Source organism: Ylistrum balloti, unplaced genomic scaffold (assembly GCF_031769215.1).
Source record: "Ylistrum balloti isolate Yb309-2 unplaced genomic scaffold, AGI_CSIRO_Ybal_v1 Utg370788, whole genome shotgun sequence".
NCBI classification, from domain to species: Eukaryota; Metazoa; Mollusca; class Bivalvia; order Pectinida; family Pectinidae; genus Ylistrum; species Ylistrum balloti.
Window position 1 is genome coordinate 68842 of NW_026782460.1, and position 23505 is coordinate 92346.

At 31.3% G+C, this 23505-nt stretch overlaps 1 protein-coding gene across 1 annotated transcript in view; it reads right to left on the bottom strand.

The window, feature by feature from the left end:
- Positions 1-8744: 8744 nt before the first annotated feature.
- The window catches only part of LOC132558402 (kinesin-like protein KIF16B), a 28608-nt gene continuing 13847 nt past the window's right edge, over positions 8745-23505 (bottom strand). The window contains exons 19-35 of the mRNA XM_060222957.1: positions 23111-23248; positions 22732-22817; positions 21364-21455; positions 20682-20735; positions 18136-18268; positions 17572-17664; positions 16790-16939; positions 15273-16081; positions 14608-14704; positions 14175-14320; positions 13533-13715; positions 12861-12921; positions 12458-12505; positions 11622-11741; positions 10831-10920; positions 10283-10363; positions 8745-9096 (exon numbers count right to left, since the gene is read on the bottom strand). Coding sequence (XP_060078940.1) covers positions 8941-9096; positions 10283-10363; positions 10831-10920; positions 11622-11741; positions 12458-12505; positions 12861-12921; positions 13533-13715; positions 14175-14320; positions 14608-14704; positions 15273-16081; positions 16790-16939; positions 17572-17664; positions 18136-18268; positions 20682-20735; positions 21364-21455; positions 22732-22817; positions 23111-23248 — 2537 coding nt within the window. The 3' untranslated portion in view covers positions 8745-8940. The remainder of the gene's footprint in view (positions 9097-10282; positions 10364-10830; positions 10921-11621; positions 11742-12457; positions 12506-12860; positions 12922-13532; positions 13716-14174; positions 14321-14607; positions 14705-15272; positions 16082-16789; positions 16940-17571; positions 17665-18135; positions 18269-20681; positions 20736-21363; positions 21456-22731; positions 22818-23110; positions 23249-23505) is intronic.

Genomic DNA, 23505 nt, shown 5'->3' on the forward strand with positions numbered 1-23505 from the left:
CAAGCAGACTTTGTTTTCATTTGGTCATGTATTTTACAAAGAATATAGTTCATAGGCTATGTTGAATTAATTGGTATTATATAGAAACAATCATGGAATGATAACATCTAAGTAAAGTTCTTACTGAAAATCGAGGTGAAAATATTGAAAGGATTTAACATTACAGAGACACTGGAAATGTACAAAAATACTAAAACCGTTCGTTTTGGACAAAGAAGAGTCTCATCTCCAACGTAAATCTTAGTATGATGTCATATTAATTCAGAATATTTGGTTTCGGACATGAATTTGCATGTGCATTTAAATCTAAATTTAGAAAGTTTAGGAATTTTAAAAGTTTATTGGATGAACTGTTACTGCTCAAATTATTGCACACCGATACCTTAGGTCAAGAGAAATCAGTTTTCTTGTCAGATGTGAAAAAAACAGGTTTTGTGACACTTCCATAATATCATTACTAGCGTGTACTTTCTTACACTTGTATTGAATATAATGTTGGCTAGGAGAAATGCACATAGCTTCTGAATTCAGTGTCTCTCTTGTAGTGAAGCATTTCTGATTACTATCTGTTCTAGATGTTCATGTGTAAGTTATGACAACTTACAAAAGAATAAACAAAGGCACAAAAGTGATGAAGCACCTGTCAACAAAAACATGAATTAGATGCAGTATGGCTAAATGAAAAATTCTTTAAATTATTTCCTAGTTCGTAACACACATCTAAAAGTTTTATGAGATTTAGGCCCTTTATTTGCTAGTATTACAGCAATCAACACAACTCATTGTATAAAACTGCATGTTTACACTATTTTTTATTGTGAATGTATGTGTGAAAATGCGTTACCACACAATGGATTTCAGGTTTTCTATAAAAATGAAACGTTACATATAAGTAAATGTTACTGAAGCACATATCTTGAATCTGTTTACTTTCTAAATGAACACAACAAAAGATTCAACAGACCTGAAGAGGAAATGAACAGCAGTTCAAATCCATTATTATTATTAATAAAATTAATGGAAATATGCTGAAAGCTGGTGATACACATTACATATTTTAATGTAAGGTTTTTTTTTTTTTTTTTAGCCCATTATCATCAGATGGTGGGCTATTCAACTCACTCTGCATCTGTGGTCCAAAATGGCCAAAAGGCAGCCAATTTGTATTTTAACTTTGAAAGTTTGTTATTGTTATTTCTCGAAGTCCTTGATGGATATTTCTTAAATTTCATATGTAGGTTCCCCTTGGTCCCTAGTTGTGCCCATTTGATTTTGGGACTTATCAAAAAAACAAAATAGGTAACAGGTGGCCATCTTGTATTTTGACTTTGAAAGTTACTTGAGAAGCACATAATGGATCTTTCTTAAATTTCTTTTACAAGTTCCTTTAGGTCCCTTGTTGTGACTGTTTGATTTTGGTTCTGATCAGAAAACAAAAATAGCCGAAAGTCAGCCATCTTGGATTTTGACTTCGAAAATTTGTTATCACTATTTCTTGAGAGATACTCCATTGGTCTTTCTCAAATTTCTTATACAAGTTCCTTTAGGTCCCTTGTTGTGACTGTTTGAGTTTGGGGCTGATCAGAGAAACAAAATGGCCGACAGGCAGCCATCTTGGATTTTTTCTAGTAAAGATTGTTATTGTTATTTCTTAAAAAGTACTGAATGGATATCTCTCAAATTTCATATGTATGTTCCCTTTGGTCTCTCCTTCTGCTTGTTTGATTTTGGGACTGATCAGTAGAAATAAAATGGCTTCCGGGTGGCCATTTTGGATTTGGCAGGTAATGATTAATCATTTATTTTTGCAAAGGAATATTCCAACGTCTTATCATTAACAGCTAAAACAGAGAAGATAGTCTCCACTGGCAGGATGCCTGCTCACTCAGGCTTTTTCCTGAACTATGTTGTAAATAAATGGATGTACATTGTAAATAAATGTATATATACATTTTAAAGAAAACATAAAGACCAGAAGTTGGATTTCAGTGTTATCACTAGACTAACTCAACAACATCAACACCATTGGACTCTACAAAACCACAAAAAAATAATAATGAAACATAAACTGATCCTTATTTAGAGAATAGGATGTGAAACAGATGTTGTGACTTCGAAAGAGAATAAAAAAATTGAGGTGCAAGCTAGTATTCTTCAATTCTTTTATGAAGTGTTAGGTTAAAGTGTTAAGCTATGACAGTGCCTTTTTTTAAGGACTGAAAATTCACTGTAAAATTGTCATAAGATGAAATTGTTCATTGCAGGTTGTTATATTTCATTTTAATTGTATCTTACTTTTACATATACACAAACCATGAAACCAATTTTCAAAAATCAACAAATAAGCATAAAAATGAACAAGACAAGTATGTTGGTATGATATTGTGTAATTTATTCCAGGAATTATTTGATACATTCAAATGTTTCATTTTAACTGTGTTTTGCTGGAAATGAACAACATAAGTAAATCTTTTCTACTGACCGAGGACAATCAAGCGTGTACATCAGTATTGTGGGGCAGAGCAGGATTCAAATGTCCAATGCTGAAGAGAAACTTACATGATCGCATTGAAATAAACATGGAAATGTTACTTGTAATATTTGTCAGAAAAAACAAATGAGAATGCAAAATTTCACGCCATGATAAGGTTTGTCAAGTTAAATAGAAGTGGTTAAAAACTGTGGAATAAGATCTACAGACATGATCAAAGTGATGAAAAGAACAAAGGGCAATAACTCTTCCAAACCTTGCTGTGTCAAAATGCCATATGGGAAATAGTGCTTCATGCTTTTGAAAAAGATCCCAAAACAAGAATAAGGAGAAGAAATTAGTTGAAAACTGGGTGGACATCTTCGGAAAAATTTTTTTTTTGGACAAATGAATTCTCCATCAGAGCTTTAAAAATGTATGAAATTTACATCACATAACTGTAGTCAAACTTGGTGAAACACAATATGCTGGCATGATATTTTTTTGATCAGATGAAAAATATAAGATGGAATAGATAGAACTCGAAAATCATATACCTAATTCATAAAAGCTGAGAGAAAACAATTCGCTAATGACAATGAAACTATGTCAAAACAAGTTATCAGAATACTCATCTTCTGATATTTGAATCCAATTTGAAATTTCATACTTGTACAATGGTCCTCAATAAAAGAAAGACAGCGTGGTAAAAGAAAGTTCACACAGAAATTAAGGCGACTTTCTAAAAGCTGTGTTATTCCGCAAAAATATCGCAAAACATCTTGCTATTAAAATAATGATCAGTGAAGGCTGAGAGAAGCTAGCTGTATACCGTGTAATGATCCTTGGTCTCTTCACAGCAAAGTAATGGACTATTCAAAACCTAATTTAGTGTAATAAAGAGGCATGCTACTGGAAAGTGCTCTGAGAATGGAAAATAATCATGCAGACAGAAGCAGAACAAGGCACTTGTTGCAGCCTGACCCAAACCGAAAAACATGGCTACGTCAAGCAGGAGAAAAAAATCCATATTTATGTATAGAGACAAGCTAGAATTCTGTGAACAATTGTCTTACCGAGACAATTTTTCGGGTCCAACTTTACATTACCAGTACTAAATGCACATAAAAATACCACCTACTATCAAATGCTGGTTTAGTGATTGTCAAAGATTGATGAAATTCATTCACCATGTATACAGTGAAGATAATGTGAAATGCACTTGATGTCCGGTAATATCAATAGTGATACCAAATTCAAAATAGAAAATATCTTGAAGTTCCTTTTTCAGAATAGCTTTGCATCTATGAGGTAGACCTTTTGAAAAGTTGTTCCTTGAAATAAACTCTATACTTGTTACTTGATATCTAATGTTGAATATTTGAATTTATGAACTCCATCATTCCAAAGTGATAAGTGATGATGAGTATATAAACGTTTTAAATCAGTTAGGAGAGGCATATCAACACAACACTAATACATATCATTGATGCAGCAAACATCTCTGAAATTAACGTGTAATGATGGACTGAACAACATAAAACTTATGTATATGTTTCCACTTTTTATTTGATACAGTTGAAATCAAAATATTAACCAATCAACCATTTTTTAACCGCACCTATTTTTTTTAATTAACCTGGCCAAACATCTTGCATCACAATTTTACACCTTTATGAAAAAATTTAAAAGTTAACGATGACAAACAAGAGTAAACAACACATGAGGGATCTAAACCTCGGTATATATAAAACATTTTTCTGATCAAATTTACCTTATTTTTCTATATAACCACTTTTTCTTGGTCTTTCCAAACAAATATACAAATTCATCACAATAAACTCTTGAAAAAATATTTATACAGATGATATGTTTTTTGATAAATAAGATATTATTCTTTATAAGTTTATTTTCTTAATATACGAATAATTTTACTGATAAGGCATAGTGGTTGTTTTAATATATCTTTGAAAACGTAATATTTCAAATCTTAATATTCCACAATATAACGAACATTTATCTGCTGAATGGGTAACATATATAGCAGATATGATAATGTAGAAACACTGAAACACACCATTACATGGTATATGCATGTATATAGGTCCTTCTTCCCATATCAACTTAAACAAAATATTTCACCTCAACAGAAATCTTGTGTGTGAAATGTGAAGAACATCTTTTTATTATAAACTGAAGTACGGAAACAAGTTATTTCAGTTAAAAATTTTGAAAAATTCTACATCTTATACTTTTGCTATAAGACACAAAAATACATTTATAATACTAGGTATGAGGTGTAAATGTTCTTTGAATTATTACTGCTTGAAATTATAATTCTATTTTCTAAACATCAGATGTGAAAAGGCTTCAGTTTAATTTGCCAATATTGAAAAAAAAATCAGCTTTAATTTCATACCTCATGTTCCTGAAAGGAAATATTTTTTTAAACTGAAGAATATGCCATTAAACAGCTAGGTATGCTGATTATAGTAAGATGATAGTCATGTGTTGGTAGAACCAGACCCAACAATATGATTTGTGCATTGGATAACATACAAGCTTCTGGATTTACAGTAATAAATATCAAGTTAAAACAATGAGATATATATCAATAATAAGACATGGATTTTTGAGTATTCCTCATGAACACATAGCACATACATATATATATATCTATGTATTTATAACATATCAAACATCACATAATATTTTTAATGACATATTTACTAAAGGATATTCTACGATTTTTCTGAAAACCATCTCATATACAGACAACAAAAATTTGTTCACATCATGGTGTATGACCCGACACATGAAACTAAAGGTACCGTTTCTGAGTAAGCCTCAAGCTGAACACAGCATGAATCCCCTATCCCACTTATTTAATGTAGTATTGGACCAAGTGCAAGAAAAAACTTGTGGTGTTGGGTCAGTACAATGCATAGAATTCTTAAAACAAAATTTAAATCCTTTATATTATCATTATATTTACATAAAAACAATTATTTACAAGTTAAGTGAACAACTGAGGTGAGGTTTGGCAAGTCTGTGTACAGCAACTATTTTGCATGGAAGAAAAGAAGAAAATTGTGGTTGACTTAAGCAGACTGCAGATACCAAAGCTTGGACTATGGCAAATAGTTTGGCTGGAAAATTGTCCAAGTGTAAGTTTTTCCTGTGGAGAAAGATGTCCCAAATGACATTTGTTAATGGTTTGTAAAACCAAATCCAGGCATTTCTGTGTTTCATTCAGCTATCACAATAATGACACTATTGAAAAAAGGCACGTATATCCTACCTAAAAATTTTCACAATTATAACAAATAATGTACCATGCATAATAAACCAATTCAATGTATGAATAAATTAACAATGTTACAACAGGCCCTTCTATTTTACAAATTATTATGTATTTCTCTTAAAGAAGAATATTTACAAACATAACACCCTGTAATGTAATTTTAAAGCAATCACAACAATTTCATATCCCTTGTACTGGCTTCATTTTAAGTGACAAATACTTTAAATACCAAAGTATGCTTTTGGTTTTTATTTCACTATCCAACTCATCTATGCGAAATTAAAAGTCACACGAAAAAAAAATAGATGTGCTGTGAAAATGATACCAAAAGTCTTCTTATCCACTGAAAGAATATCAGGTAAAATGGATATTCTTTGGAGTCATAATATTGCCATTTTAAATATCTTGTCTGCCTCAGAAAAAATGTTTTCATGAATGGGAGCAAAACATATCACACAACATGATGTGATAAATAGAATCTTGTATTAGATTCAGTATGTATAGCTCCTCTATACCCTCTGAATATCAGATTAAGTTAAAGAATGAGATGATGTTTTATAAATTAGTCACATAAAGAGAAATCAAAAATGTGATTGTGAAAGAAACAGCAAACATATCAAAAAAATCAATTTCAAGTTTTTTGGATTTTTTTAAAGTAGTACCCTGAATCTACAAGATTACTACAAATAAATAATAACAAAAAAATTATGATAATACTGTAATGACCATCATTTCATGAGATCAATAACTAAACATTAATGAATGTAACAAGCTTTTTATCAGGAAATCTATCACCAATTAAACTATAATCTTTAATTAAGACCCCGGTAATAATTACAGCTACAAAACTAATTACTCTTTAACAATATCTCATTTTTGGTTATTTATCAGTAAGCTCCATCTTAAAAAATAACTATACAATAACCAAGCAAAGTAAAACTACAATAGTTATTCAATCACCTTTATTCCGTGAAAAAACATCTGGATTACCAATTACAGGAAAAAAGGGATGCATCTTGGGCCAATTGATGTGCAGAAACCAATGAATCAACACTTAAAAGGCTTTAGCTAAGGCTTGTCAGAAAGCAAAATAAGATTAGCAAATCTGTCTCTACTTAATAAACCAATATCCCTAGTTCCCCAAAATATGAAACCAGTAAAGGCAAAATGGCCTAGCTGGATATTCAGATGAGAAGACTGGATTTACAAGGATTTATGGTATATACTTGATCTCAAAATTACTTCAAAATATACTAGAAATAACTTGTTAATATGTTAATATTTTCACTAATATAGTTTCAATTAAATCTATTAATTTTTCCACCAAATTATTGAAAAAAACTGTTATAATTCCTTGATAAATACTTTGTATATGGGACTAGAAAATGTAAATATGATATGGAATATAAAATTAAATATTTCATAACATTTGAATAATTCTAATACGTCTAGATATCTTAAATAATTATGCAAAAAATATAACGAATAAAATTTGTCATAAAAAACCCCAATATAAACTTCCTCAATGATAAAATAATAATGCATAACAATCCTACATTTACCAAGTGGAATGTCACCATCTTGTTTAAGTCCACCTGACTTGACTGGATTTATCAGATATCTTTATTTTACTTCACAATCAGAAAAATATAGATTTCATAATACGATGTAGTAAATATACAGGAATATATATTACCTAGTCTCTACGTAACAAATTTAAACAAATGAGTATATCTCTAGGTAAGTAGAAACTTTCCATTAAACTTACAGATAACATCACAAAAACTCCAATCCAAGCTAAGACTTGCTTAAAGATTTCTGTGATATCAAGCAAGACCTTGAAGGTCCATCAAGGAAGACAAATCAGAATTCTATTTCAATAGAAGCACAATAAGAACAGACTAACACTTGGAGATATTGTGTTTCAGTTTCGGTCCCTTAAGGCTACAAACTTCACAGAAAGAAATAAAGTACATTTGTTCTCTAGATGTAGAAGGCATTTAATGGCGATTAGTGTTTCTCAGAAATCGGAGATTAAGGACTGTCCTCTCTTGTCGTGAGTATGTCCTGTGGTAAGACAATTTGACCCCCAACTGCTCTGGATAACATAAGACAGACCTCCCACATGTTGTTCAGTTTGTGAACAACCAGTTACTATAAGGACATCCTACCTCAAAATTGCATAACCCAGCAGCAAACAAATTAAAAGAGTCAGACTCTGATAGCGGAAATTCTGTTCTTTTGTAATGCAGAGTTATCTGCTCTTATCGGCAGATATTGATTTTTCCTTCATGTGTTTAACATCTGACAATTATGTTGTTTTCTCACAAACACATGACACAATAATTAATATCAAGAGCAGATAACTATATACTACCTAAAAGCCAGAATTGTGTTTCTTTTTTTTTCAATTTCTTTGTCTTATTTGTGTGAAAAAATCAGGCACATATGCAGTTAATGGCCCCTTTTCTAAAACCTCATTTGGATTTTTTGCAGTTTCCATATCTCTTGCAAACAGAAAAGGATTGACACTACAACAACCCTGAAACATGTTGACAAGTGAAACTTTTGTTTTTTTAAATAAGATCATGAAACTGACTTTGTTGATTGTGACTGAAGCTAAACATGTTATGTGGAACAAGTCGTTTTACATTGTTTTTGTGGTTTAATCAATATTAATACTTGAAGTTTTACCCAAAACCATAGTAAGTGTCTAGACTAGCAAGAAAAATTTCTACTATGAGTCCACAAATAAAGGATGTTAAACAAATACTACAGAAAATTTTTACAATGAATTATATTTCTACATGGAAAATTGAAGATCACATTAAATGGGTTTGACTGTTCCACAATTGTAGCTATTTATATCTTATTTCGTATTTAATCAGAAACAGTTTTTTTGTCAGAAAAAAACTACTTCTAAATACAATGCCATTTCTGTTGCTTAAAAATATGCAAACACAGGTCAAAGCATTTTAAAGTGATAAAACAGCATCTGAAACCGTTCATTCAGCAATTGCTTGGAATGATGTGTGATGCAAAAGCAATAAAATATATGTCACACACAGCAAAAATTCAGCAAGAATCTAGCAAAGATCAAAGCAACTGGTGAATTCTCTTATATTTAAATGACAGAGTAGAAAAATCCTTGGATGAAGTTGACTTATCATGTGGCACCATGTTTTGACACTTCAAACAACCCACGTTTGAAAAATGTTTCAAATTCACACAAGACTTGTTTGGTGAGATATTTGTTATTGGAGGAATGTAGGGAACAAGATGGCGTCCTCTGGCAGATAGACAGGAAGTTCTGCATGTACAACTGTAAACAAAATTAACAACATGTAAATCATAGACTTCAGGATGCATGTTCCGCCTACCTTATAGTGACATGAAGACTTAAGGATGAATACTACCTTTTAGTGACATGGAGACCTAAGGATGTATACTACCTTTCAGTGACATGAAGACTTAAGGATGTAAACTACCTTATAGTGACATGAAGACTTAAGGATGTATACTACCTTATTGTGACATGAAGACCTAAGGATGTATACTACCTTTTAGTGACATGGAGACCTAAGGATGTATACTACCTTTCAGTGACATGAAGACTTAAGGATGTATACTACCTTATTGTGACATGAAGACCTAAGGATGTATACTACCTTTCAGTGACATGAAGACTTAAGGATGTATACTACATTATTGCGACATGAAGACTTGAGGATGTATACTACCTTATTGTAACATGAACACTTAAGAATGTATACTACCTTATTGTGACATGAAGACTTAAGGATGTATCCTATCTTATTCTGATATGAAGACTTAAGGATATATCCCATCTTTTTGTGACATGAAGACTTAAGGATATATGCTATCTTATTGTTACATGAACACTTAAGAATGTATACTACCTTATTGTGACATGAAGACTTAAGGATGTATACTACCTTATTGTAACATGAAGACCTAAGGATGTATACTACCTTATTGTGACATGAAGACCATGAACACAGTGACATGAAGAGGATGTATACTACCTTATTGTGACATGAAGACCTAAGGATGTATACTACCTTATTGTGACATGAAGACCTAAGGATGTATACTACCTTTCAGTGACATGAAGACTTAAGGATGTATACTACATTATTGTGTGACACTTAAGAATGACCTTATTGTAATGAAGACTTAAGGATGTATCCTATCTTATTCTGATATGAAGACTTAAGGATATATCCCATCTTTTTGTGACATGAGGACTTAAGAATATATGCTATCTTATTGTTACATGAAGATTTCAGAATGTATGCTTTGCTTTGTTTTTTTTCCAAAGAGTTCAACCCTTTAAAATCTTAAATATTTGTAGTGTTCCATTTGGTCAGGTATAATTATGAGATAAAAGATTTTTGAAGGGTGAATTTACATCACTATTTAGCATTAACTGTATGAAAACAACTTTTATCATTTCAGACAGTATCCATAACAAATGTTAAACAAACCTCTAACTGTTTCTGTCTCTCTGCCACCACCTTCTCAGATCTACTGAAGAGTTTCTTCGGAGGAAACACCAGTGAGTTAACCTGTAAAATGTAATCACCTTAGAATTAAGTCTCATCCTTGACAGAAAAATTATTGTAAAATCAGAAATTTTGATTTTATTATTATTCTTTTTAAAATAATTTTGTGAGCATTATCAATCAACAAATTAAAAATATCCATCAATCATAAGTATATAAGTATATACTTAATAGAGATATTTGAACCCCACAAAAATACATGATTCATTTAAAATTTTGCAAGGTTATCAATTAATTGCAATATTTCTAATCAATGGTCTTAATTTACTCTTACAGAAGGCAACATATTCCTCTTTAATAAGTATTTACCAATGATTTATATTACTCATACATAGAAAGTGTGTAGACAAGAAACATGATGTAAAAATTTTCAAAGTGCTTGGTTAAATCAATCCCCATATAAAATGCATGAAGCTTGTAAATTATGCACTGATTGTAAATATGATAACAGTCTATGTTCACAAACAAACCTCAGGAATTTTTCGTTTCCAGTCTTGGTGTAACTGTCTAAATCTGCTGTATCTGCGATAAATTGTCCAGGAATCATCTCCAATTATCACCTAAAAATTTACAATACATTCACAATCATTCAGTGAGGTTTGAAATACTTTTTTTTAGCCAAGAACTTCTCTGAGAAGAAAAAATACAAGCTATTATTTAATTATTACATATCCTATATGACTTACCATTTGAAAGAAAGATGAAACTTGTCACGTTTAAGGTATTTTTGATCACCAAACCATTATTTTTACTAAAATTATTGAAAACTTGGGATTTTTAGAAAAAAAAAATCTATTTGGAATCACAATTTTCAGATTTGGTCTTCATTGCAGCATCGTAATTAATTCAGTATGTTAACGACATCGTTTCATTTTCTTATCCCAACATCAAAATTGGTCATATTACATGAGGTCATGCACCGAATCATCCAATCAATATAGGAGTTTACATAAGTTTCCATCTCATAAAACACATTTGAAATGGAAACGAATATTAAGATTCCTTATATCACTTATCTTGGCAAATATTTATAAAAAATATACTTTTCTATATCACACTGAGTGTCCTCTATATTGTGATATCGCAATGTAATCTGATGAAAGCGTGACATCCTGTCATTAACTATTTCTGATGTCACAATAGTCTATGCTATATGATGTATTACGCTGTAATAAAAACAGCAATCAAGTGATTAATACTGGATATCATGTGATCCTACATCAGCTTGAAATAAACAGTGTTTTGGAGACTGCAGACTAACCTTCACTTCATATTCATAATGATGGTCGGATCCGTAACCTTGGAGACGGTATGATGGAATGGTGACCTTGAGAAGGTTAAGGTCACCAGAGACTGTTAGACTACTACTCCTGGTATCAATCTATAAAGACAACAAAACAAATTCAAATTTTTAAGCTGTGATTTTTTTCCTCCACAACGTATTCTAGATCTCACTATTTCCTTCTACACAGATGATGATTTTGACGGTGCAGAATATAATTTCTGGTAGTTTTAACACCAATAAACAATGAATTCAATCAGTAAATTTGTTATACTGAGTAAAAAAATCTGGTTGCTTAGTCAGTAAAAATCTGAAGTGAAGCTCAGACAAACCTTTACTGATTATGGAATACAATTTCATTTCATAGTTTCACTTTGCAAGATAACAGAACAACGGACCATTTCACCATTTGGTTAGCAATGTACAGCATAATACAGCTCCTATTTATTGTTTGAAATATATCTCAAAAAAAAAGTTTTGGATCTTCAGGTGGTTTAAGTATGCATTTTCTGTATAAATACACCTGTTGTCTAATATCTGACACATCCTGCTATCACTCATCCTTAAACTTAGACATGTTACCATCACTTATGACGACAAGATTCCTATAATGAACACCCTAAGGTCATCACTAAACACATAATATTTGTTTGATGATGATTTCATAACTTCATACCAGTTCAACCTCTCGGTAACTTATTAGTTCTTAGTCTCTATGCTTATCTTCTTTTAATTATTTAATTAGAAATATTTTGTAAACAAGAAACAACTGATTGTGTTTAGTTTTCAGGCTGTATGGAGTGGTATGTACTTACACTGTGACAATGAGGTGATACAGTGCCATCCTTCCCTGTATCAGACGACTGAAATACAACAACATGATAAAGAATTTAACATAAACATCAAATTGATTAAATGAAGTAAACACGAAGTAGAGACGTTAACAACTATATTTGTGTGGTAATATTCATGATGGTGCATTTTATACAATTCCATCCATACACATATACACATTTTGTGACAAGAGTTCATACATTTTGGTGAATATTTTTAACAAAACCATTTTGTATTATCATTCAATTTAATGGTGTTACATATATCCATTTCAATATACCAGCATATACTTTTAAAATATCTCTCTCTCTTTTTTTAACACAAGGTCAGTATCTGATGCTTCATTAGACATGCTACAAACCCTTTTAACAAACGGTTACTCACCATTACTGTGGCGTAAGGGTTAGACTTGCTGGACATTACTGACTTTGCAGGTTTCCCGTTACTAAAAAAACAAATTTGTACAAAAATTAATCTTTGTCAAAATCATACTGTCTGAACATGTCCTGACAACAGTGATATTTTTAATCTACATTAACATATACATTTATATAATTCACTTACATTTCATGAATTTCAACATTCATATACAGTTTAACAAACTTTAAGTTAAAATTGTTGAATAATATACATGTGCATTGCTATATGATATATACAGTTTTCATTTCAAACAGAGTAACGGTTCTTGCTAGTCAATCTGATCCACCTCACTAATAAGACCACCTCACTATTAAGACCATTTTTGTCCAGTCCCCGAAGTGGTCTTAATAGTGAGGTTTCACTGTACATCAACTCTTTGTTGTAAAAAATATCATTTATCCTGGTACTGTAAAAGTATCTTAGAGAAATAATAACAGTTTGAAAGAATATTAGAACATACATGAGATTTAATCAATAGTTTGAAACCAAGCAAAATATGTTATCAAAGCAGAGGATAATGGTACTTTGTTTATCGATCAAAGTAATTAAAAACAGTCTTGCAATATAAGTTACTGACCTAAATCTGAAAGTAAATGATGACCTTGACAACAGGTACAAGTTGATAGAACACCGTACCTGATTTTCTCTAGCTTAGCCTTCAGCTGGCGAACTTCGCGGTTGTGTTGTTCCTTTATCTTCTGTATCTCTTCTGCTCGGTCTTCCTGTTCTTTCTTTCGTTCCATTTTCCTTCTGTTCTCTCGCTCTACTTTTTCCTCAAACATTCTTCTCTTCACCTCTTGCTCAACCAAGGCATTTATTCTGCAACAAATCCACATGAAGTTATAGATTGTCTGATTCAAACACTCTTGAATTTATTTTACTGTAAAATCATGGATTTTCATGATGCTTAATTTTCCTGATTTTAACGACCAAAAACTAAAATAAAGTACTCACAAAATCTATGAAAAATAAATCTCCCACAAAGTTAATGATGTGGCAGTAATCGCTTCAGGCCCACATTGACAGTTTTTCCTAGAGTTGTTGCCTGGAGCCAAACTTTTTAAATTGTGCCTAATAACAAAACTTTTTATATGTCCCTATACTTCAGTGGTAAGCAGGGCTCAGGTTCCTTTCTACAATGTTTATTTCCGCACAGATAGACCAATTATTTTCTATGTTTTTTTTTTGTATTTGCTTCATTTTACAGTAAATGTATATTTTCACTTGAAACCTTTGGATTTAAAAGTTTCCAATGATGTATTACAAAATTACACATACCTCTCTTGTCTCTCCATCTCCTGCAGTTTGAGTACCTCATATTCAATCTTATCCATTTCAGCATTCCGCTCCTCCTCAAACCGACGCTGTTTTTCATCCAAATCTGCTTTTGCAGATTCTACCTCTTTCTTCAATGTTTCTATCTCCTGTTAAAAAACATCACATATCAATCAATACCACATCCTCTAGTGAACATTGCATCAAAAGATATTTTCAATTTTTTCATTTGATCATAGTTTTTCATTGTACAGTGTATACATATAATTTTTTTTCATGCTTAGATAACAGCCATGAACAGCTGAGCCCAAAAAAAATAAGTTTTCATTTTATGATAAAAAACAGGTTATAGATTTCTGTACTTTTTTTGCAGAAATTCTTTCAGTAATCTAAACACGTATTTCAGACCTTATATCAACAGAGGTCTCATTCTTACTTTTATCTTCCTCTCCAGTCTGGCATCTTCTGACAGTCTTTCCCAGCCATTTTCTTCTGCTTCACACAATGCTGCAGCTTCTTTATTCATCAGCAATCTATACAAAAAAGGATGTTAAAATCATTTTAATACTTTGTAAGTATTCTGATGTTTTCAGAGACCTCAAAAATAACATTTAAAGGTAAAACGTGAGATTTCAGAAGAAGATTTTTTCTAGACATAAGTGGTTTTCAATCCTGATAAATGATTTGAAATTTTACATTAGTTTTACTTCTATCTATTTATGATACTGTATTATTTTCACCATTAAATAGCTATATTCAAATATTGTAAAAATTTTACTCAATTTAAATAACAAAAACATCTACACTTAAGAATGAAATAAGGGATTTTTTCTCCCCAAGATTTTAAAATCAAATTGTGTAAATGACTTGTTGCTTTTTAAACACATGTAAATGACTTGTTGCTTTTTAAACACATGTAAATGACTTGTTGCTTTTTAATCACATGTAAATGACTTGTTGCTTTTTAATCACAAAAATAACTTTATTATACAATCATGGATTTTGAATAATTTTGTTTATTTTGAAATAAAGCAACAACTGACTGTGTTGTCTTCTTTTCATAGAAGGTAATATACACCTACAGTATATTGCCGTATATACCTTTCTCTTTCTGATTGTATCGTCTTCAGTTCCTTTTTATACTTTGTCTCCACCTCTATGACCTTGTTACTGATCTCAGTCAGTGTGTTACTGACTGCATCTTCGTCCATCATGTTGGCGGTGAGCGCCTCTCGTCTCTGACCTAGCTCCTCCAGTTCCCGTGTAGTAGAGTCTACAACATCACTTAGCATGTTATCACAGCACACTAATTCCTTGTCAATCTCATTCACAGTGTCACGTGTCCTGGTCACAACTTTTTCTTTTTCTGAGATTCTTTCAATCATTGTCTTTAAATCTTCATCAGAGTCAAGTATTAAATTATGTTTCTTAATTTCAATTTCTTGAAGTCTCTCACTTTTCATCCGTTCCATTTTATCCATTTCCTTTTCTATAACATCTACTATCTCTTTCTCCTCACGAGTGACTCTTTCTTCCTCCTCTTTCAAAAGAGTTCTGGCCATTTCTAATTCATGTTTTTCATCCTCGAATTTCTCTCTTTCTTCATTACTCATGTTCCGCTGACTTTGTGCCTTTAATTCATGCTTATTCTCAAGCTCTAACAAATCCTTCCATGCTTCTTCTATCCTATTGTTCTTGACTGCAATTGCTTCTAAAGATGGATGCCAAGTATCTGTCATGGCCTCCTTTTCTTTCTCCCACTGAGTAAGAAATTTGCTTTTGTCATGTTCAAGCGACAGAATTTCTGATTTTACGTCTTCATTGTTGTCCAATATTTTTTTTTTGCGGATTTCGAAATCAGATTGCAAGCCGTTCAGTTCATTCACATCAGCATTCAACTTCTGTTCAACCTACAAAATTAAAGATGACAATATGCGATAATGTAATTATATTACCTTAAAGTTAGCACTAGCAAGCATATTGCTGTAAAGGAACATACATGTATTGAATATATTTTATAAATCATATCATCATGAGGATTGTGAATTCACCCTGCTTTAATTAATTATTCAATCAACAGTGTTTTTACCTGAACATCACATCAGGTCCACACAATATGTGGTATTTTCCGACAATTTCAGACAATTCTTCAGATGTTCAGACTCAAAAAATTTACATGTTAAGCATGAAAAATGAAACATAACCAGTTAACTTATACTGAATATTCCCGATTTATATTCTTTTTGAGATTTTAGGACAGATATTTTATAATTAATCATTTCATGAAAAGAAAATTTCTACTCAATAGTGATTAGGACCGATACAACAAATTTTCCACGTTTTAATGTTTTGACAGCAACAAAATGTAATCACCATCATTATTTTGAGTAGTGGTATGAACAAGGTCAGTAAAGTAGTTTAAATCAATATATTATGTCTTTATATATTATGATATTGATATACAACCGTATTTAATTTGCATTATTACACTTATAGAGTCAACCTCTGAACTTTTCAATCTGATAAAATCTGTTTCACAATTCAGTACTACAATGTACTAAACTTTAATACAGAAAACAATTGACAGTTTATACATATTAGTATTCCAAGCCTCTTACTTGTGACTTTTGACCCATGAGATCCTTGACCTTGACTGTGACCTCAACCTCTGTGTCAGCCTTTAACTTCTCTTGTTGTGCCTGTCTACCAACCAGGACCTGGAGTTGTGATTTCTGCTCCTCATGTTGTCTTTTAACTTTCTCACTTTCCTGTAGTAAGTAGAAGACATCAAAATAAAATACAGAGAGGATTTGGTTTCCTACATCAACCGATAATGTCACCATAATCACATCACAGAAATATAAAACTCTGATAGAAAAAAAAAATACTAGATGTTGTCTATCATTATATAACTTGTGGGTATTTCTTAACTTGTTCCTTGGATAAGTTAAATGGTGGTCCTCCGTTTGTTTTCTGGTAAATAACTTAAAAGATGTACAAGCCAGCATATTTAACAGAACATCTGATATTTCCACATTCAAAATGAAGTACTAGTTTACAAAACGAATGTTTTATAGAAATGACAGACTCAACAAAATGGATTTATGTAGCATAACTTATTAGTTTGTTATACATTCTCACTCAAGAAAAGCTCACAAGAAGCTACATATAGGATCTTATCATTTCTGCAAAGCATTTATATTCATTTAAACCATTCTTATTTTCCCTCAAAATCCAAATAAACCCAGTGCTTTACATTCATTAAATATGATTCAGAATATGAAAATTAAGGAAGCAGACATTTCAAATCCTCTTAAATATATTACCTGCACTAAATTTCTATGGTCATTATAAATGAAAAAAATACTACCATCATGAGCAAAGCTATAGAGAACTCTACCTGTTCTAGATTCTGTGTTGTTGCTGCTGCTTGCTGAGTAATCATAATTTCTTTTTCCTCCAATATCTTCAATTTTTCTCCAATACTTATTTCCTGTGGGAGGGAAAGAGAGTGGTTTTCTAATGTTTACTTTGTGAACCTGTGATTATTTAAGGATTAACTTTCATTCTTTGTTCAGGTTTTCAGGTAAATAACTACAAATGAACTTGGGTAAATTTTACATAACCGACTTTGTCATTAATTTACCTAAATTAAATTGCTGTTATCCCCAAAAAACCTTAAAAAAAGTGAAAGTTAATCCTTTGATATAATTATAAATAATTGATATTATAATCCTCTGATATGTTCAAACAGTTAATACAAGGTGCAATTATTGAAAAACTGTGATAACCTTAATGGATTTGATCAAATTAACTATTTCAATCTTCATAATGTTTTAAAAAAACTGCCTCAAGATTACATTGTCACTACATGTATTCCGGTAGGCGACACATTTCAGAAAATGTTCCCTCAACTATTCCATGATTCCTTTTCCGAACCAAATACTTTTATAAATTCCTCTACCTCCTCAAATTGTTCCTGGATCATTAAAAGCCTTTCTTCTTTCTCTTGAACAAATTTTTCCAGATTATCCTGGGCCTCGTCCCGATCTTGATCTGCTTTCTTGTGCCTCTTTTCCATCGCGTTAATCTGTACTCTATAACAGACATGAGTATGGCAAATATTGTAGAATGAAATACTGAATCTTTATCAACCCTAAATTTTTTTATTTTTGTCCTCACAAATTACCCCTGTTAACAGTGAATAATGTGCAAAATTTGTTAAGTTAAAGTAATGTTTTTATTAAAGAATGAAAAAAAAGTTCTTGATAGTAATTACATTTCTACCCCTAATCTTGTTTGGTTTCATTATCCTAGCCTACTTTATAAGCAGAAATCCTTCTTCTATGAAATATAATAAAGTGTTGAATTTCAAATCTTGATGCCTTTTACACTTGTGACTCCACTAACAAACCAAATTTTCTAAAAAATCCATGAAAATAAATTTAAAAAGCAAGCAGGCACTTAAATCTATTCTACTGAAAGAAAAGCTTTTAAACTTGTAGAAATGATTTCCATTTGTAAATTCTTCAAAGAAAAGCAGGTTTAGAGCTGAGGATCAGCATCCTTCTAACTCTATTATAGATAGCTGCTTCTTAATGGGCAGAGGCACACTGTCAGAGGGAAAGCTGGGAAATATTCTCTGTAAGTAGTAACAATTATCGACAAATATGTCTTCTATAAAGATCCAATTCATCTTTTTGGAAGAATATATAAATTTTTTTTAATTCTCTTCAACCGTAGAAAATAAAAAAAAAAAAAAAAATTAAAAAATCATTTATTTCATTGTATATGTTTATTATGTTTTAACTTTTTACCGTCTATTAAGGATTGAAACTGATTGGTACAGATATAGTTCAACTAGCTTTACAACATGACATTTTATTAACTGAAAATATTTAGTGATATTGCTGGAAGCTACTATATTAGTAAAATATAAAGACATGAATAAGGCATTGAAGACTTGTTTTTCATTTCAAATATTAATAAACCTTAAGGCATCACTATTGTTTGCAAAATATATGAAATAAAGCAAGACTCTAAAAGCTGAATTTCTTACTGCTTTAGGCTTAATTAATCAATCATCTAAAAAGCATAAACATGATTTTATCAATTACCAACAATCAGATTACCTGTTCTTATCGAAAAATTTAAGTTTTAAAGACTTTCCTAAAATTTAGTTTTACTAAAATCAATTTTCAAATTAATAGCAAATATTGAAATGGATTAATTATTGCCTTAATTCTAGTGTTAAGGAATCATTCTAGATGGATTTTTTTAAGATTTCTAGAATTATCGTATATGTTTTTGGATTTCTGTAATGTCTTTTTCAATTGTTTGACATATTGCTAAAGAACTAAATAATATGTTGAACATGAAAACCCATCACCTACACATGCTCCATTACTAGCCTTGATATTTTCCATCTCTATTACTAATTTAAAATAATTTGGTTGATTTCACTCGGAATTTTCATTTAAATTTTCAAGAATAATTAATATTCCTTCATTTCAGTGCAATTGAAATTTCTTTTACTGCATTTATACAAAGCTTTGTTACTGAATTTTTATAAATAAAGTATTAAGATACAGAACACAATTTAATTGACTTGAATGACATAAATGGTAATGCCTCTTTGATTTTTTTTTTTCCATTTAAAATATTTGTGCATCTATATATTTTTTTTAATCAATTTGTGTTGTGCAGAGAGCTGAATAAACTCAACAAGATATCGCATCGTTATTCAAATCAACCCAATGAAAACCATGGGGGAAATATTCAACAGAAAGCTGAAGACTTCGACTCACACTTGAACATTGCGAGCACGCAAATATTGCATATTCCTGCGAACAAAAGCAACGCATGCCATTTACAACCAAAATATCAACAATGTTTCAGCTCTAATTTAATACAGAATACTAAAAATTATGGTCTACATTACAGAGGACGCAATGAAATAAGATTAACTACATTATATATATATGATATAATAATTCTAACTATTATCTAAATAATTTTTCAAGTGAAAGGAAATTATTAATTCCTTTTCCATCCAGAAATTTTATTCTTGTGTTAATTCGTTATGTGAGTTTTTTGTCTTGTAAACTGAAAATATCATTCCTTGTTAGTAATTGCACTTGTATTAAAAGTCTTGTTTAATTCAATTTAAATCAAATAAGGGTTACTTCAAATCCCTCCCTTAAAAAATGTAGAATCCATTGTTTTGTTATTTTCACTTTCCTGTTTGTTTCAAAATACAAATAATATCACATACAAATGAATTATCTCTGTAATTATGGTAAATGCATTTTAAAATATGTTTAATATGAAATATGTCCGTAGAAAATGACCTCTTCCCACATTTAATATGTTGTGACGGTAGTATCTACTTAATGGTACCTATTGTCTTAATAGAGACAACAAGTTAATTGAGTAATGATATCATATGCTGGTTAAAAAAGGCTAAGAAATGGGGTAAGACATCATGTAAATAAAAACTCCAGAACCCACCTTTTGTCGTCAAGCTTGGCTAAATCATCTCTGTTATTCTGTTCTAACTCGAATCTGAAGAGTATATTATAAATACTTGTACATCTCAAATAACATTGCATTTTTACAGTCAAAAGAGCACATTAATTCACATCACACAAAAATGTCCGACTCAAAGTAATTCAAATCAAAACATTGAAATGTGCATATCAGTAGAAAAGAAAAACAATACAAGATGAACTCTGAGCATCTCCATCTTAATACCATTCACTACAATCACATCTATAATCAAACATTAATATCATTTTTACAATTTGTTATTGTCATTTTAATTTCTAATAGATATTGTTGAATACATGCAGTCAAACTTATTATTTTGAAGTCAAACTTTGATATTTTGAAGTCAGCAGGACCGTTGGGAAACTATGTTCTCTGAGTATTTGATTCAAATGAGATCAAATTTTGGTGAAAAGTTTGGCCGGTACAGACAAAATACTTTAAATTAAACAGAGTCTTCAAGTTATACAAGATCAAGATAATGAGTTTGGACTGTAGTTGTAGAGATCTACAAGGTATAAAAGTCATATTGTATTACAGTTCTACTTTATACTGGACTTCAAACATTTGTGAAAAGTAGTAGTCTCAATATATAATGCCAGTGAAGTAAGCACAGTGTAGGAATTCAGCTTGTATATATACATACCCAGCAGCCAGAAGGGAGAGGTTCTCAGAAGATTTATACAGATCTGTCATGGAGTGACCAAGCAGGGACGTCCTCGACAAACTCAGCCCACACTACATGTAAACAAACAAAATTAATATTCATAAAAAAAACTCGAACAGATTTTTGTTAGCATGTCATTAAAGAGTTATGTTAGAAAACAAATCTTCAGTATTTGAATTTCCTTTTCAAAAGAGTTCTAATCAAAGGGGGTTAAACTGATATACTGAAAAAATCTACATCACAACTTACATACCTGTGGTGTTTAAGATATACACCAATGAGAAGAGTCAAATTCTTCACTCTCATACATTTGCATGTAAGTTGGAGCTGTCCATTGTAGGCAAGCAAACACATACTGTATTATATTGAGGTTTATATTACGATGTGTCTTGTATGTGGATTTAAGTAGAAAAAATTGCTTAAATCCAGCCTTTTGGCTATACTTGGGTGAGGTTTATAGCCCGGAAAATCATGTATATAACCAGAGCTTGTGCTTTTGACATTCAATGAAATCATAATGACAAGATTAAATTCAAACCAGCTACTAAATTTCTATTACCCGCTTCAAATTAGTAACTCTTTCCTGATCAAAATGTGTGCTATTCTCGGTGAGGTCTGACCAGTCAGAATAGTAAAGGCCATATAGGTTGGAAGGGTCACAATGGACACCTCAGCAATCACAGAATTACCATATTCATTTCAAATTTATGTCAATGAGGTTTGAACATCGCTACTAACTTGGTAGTTCAATGGTTGACCACTCATGCATGAAACAATTTAATAAGTTTACATCTAAATTAAATGTTCTAAGGGTATGGATTATATATAATTAATTTTGCTAACATGAAGTTTACTAAATGGCTACCCATCTTTCATATTCAATAAGAACAATGCAAGATCTGTATAATAGTAGTGTACAGGGACAATGTATAAACATCGGATCTATAATACATAACAGTTTTTCAGTATGATACATGTGACCCTAATATAAGGAAAAATGTATGACATCTAAAAAACTGACTGACTAAATGCAACATATTGTAAAACTCGACAGGAATTGGATTGAAAAAAAACTAAATTATTCTTTGGCCATACCAGTGTACTCCAATAACATAAGAGGCAGATTAATTATCTGACATTAGTATACTGACTCCCCCCCCCCCCCCCCCCCCCACCCCCACCCCACCCCACCCCCCGCGATGCTTGTCCTCAATATCTCACCATGTAAACCATGTTAAATTGTCGGAGTAGCATCTTTTGTATTTGTCTGTACAAAACTTGGTCTACCTGTGACATAAAATACATACACCATATTTTATGCCGAGTCTGAACACTATGTATACTTACACTGCGGAGCTCTTGTTTCATCTTGGCAGCTTCAGCCGGGTGATTAAACCTAAACATGTTTGTTCTGCCCAGCAAAATCACAGCTCCTGTCAAAAAACATCAACATAAACTGAAATATTACTGCTATACAGTAAATAATCTGAAACCCTATAAAATGGATAAAGATAACAAACCTAAAATTGGCAACTGATGAAATTGAATTGAACTACTACAGTCAGATTAGACAAAATCTGTATGCATTTTGTGTTTTCAAACCAATCCTATTTTAAGTCGGTCTTTGATTTTATATGATGCACCTCAGAAAAGGTGATTAGATCACTTACCGTGCCATATATCTTTTTCTTTTTTAATTTCTGACAAAAAGTTTATAAAACCTCACCTTGAGTTAGTTTGATTGGATCAGTAACAACAGTTCCGTTGACAGAGCACATAGCCCCCTGCATTGGGTATAGAGTTACTTCCCCATTTCGATGGACAATCTCACAATGGTTTTCTTCTACATCTATCCCAGCAATCTCTGTTTAATATTGATTGTGTAATGTGTATTGTTAATCTTTTATCATTTTAGTCACAACATCCAATTATAAATACCACACAAAATGCCGAACACTTTCTCAAACTACACCAATAAATATGTCATTTTAGTTTAACAAATCTCATTACATTAAAAGCTATTATAAACATTCAGATAATAAGAAAAACCCAATATCAAATGCTCTCCAGCAACACAAGGTCATTCTTCCATGCACAATGTTTCCGTTCACAGAAAAGCCG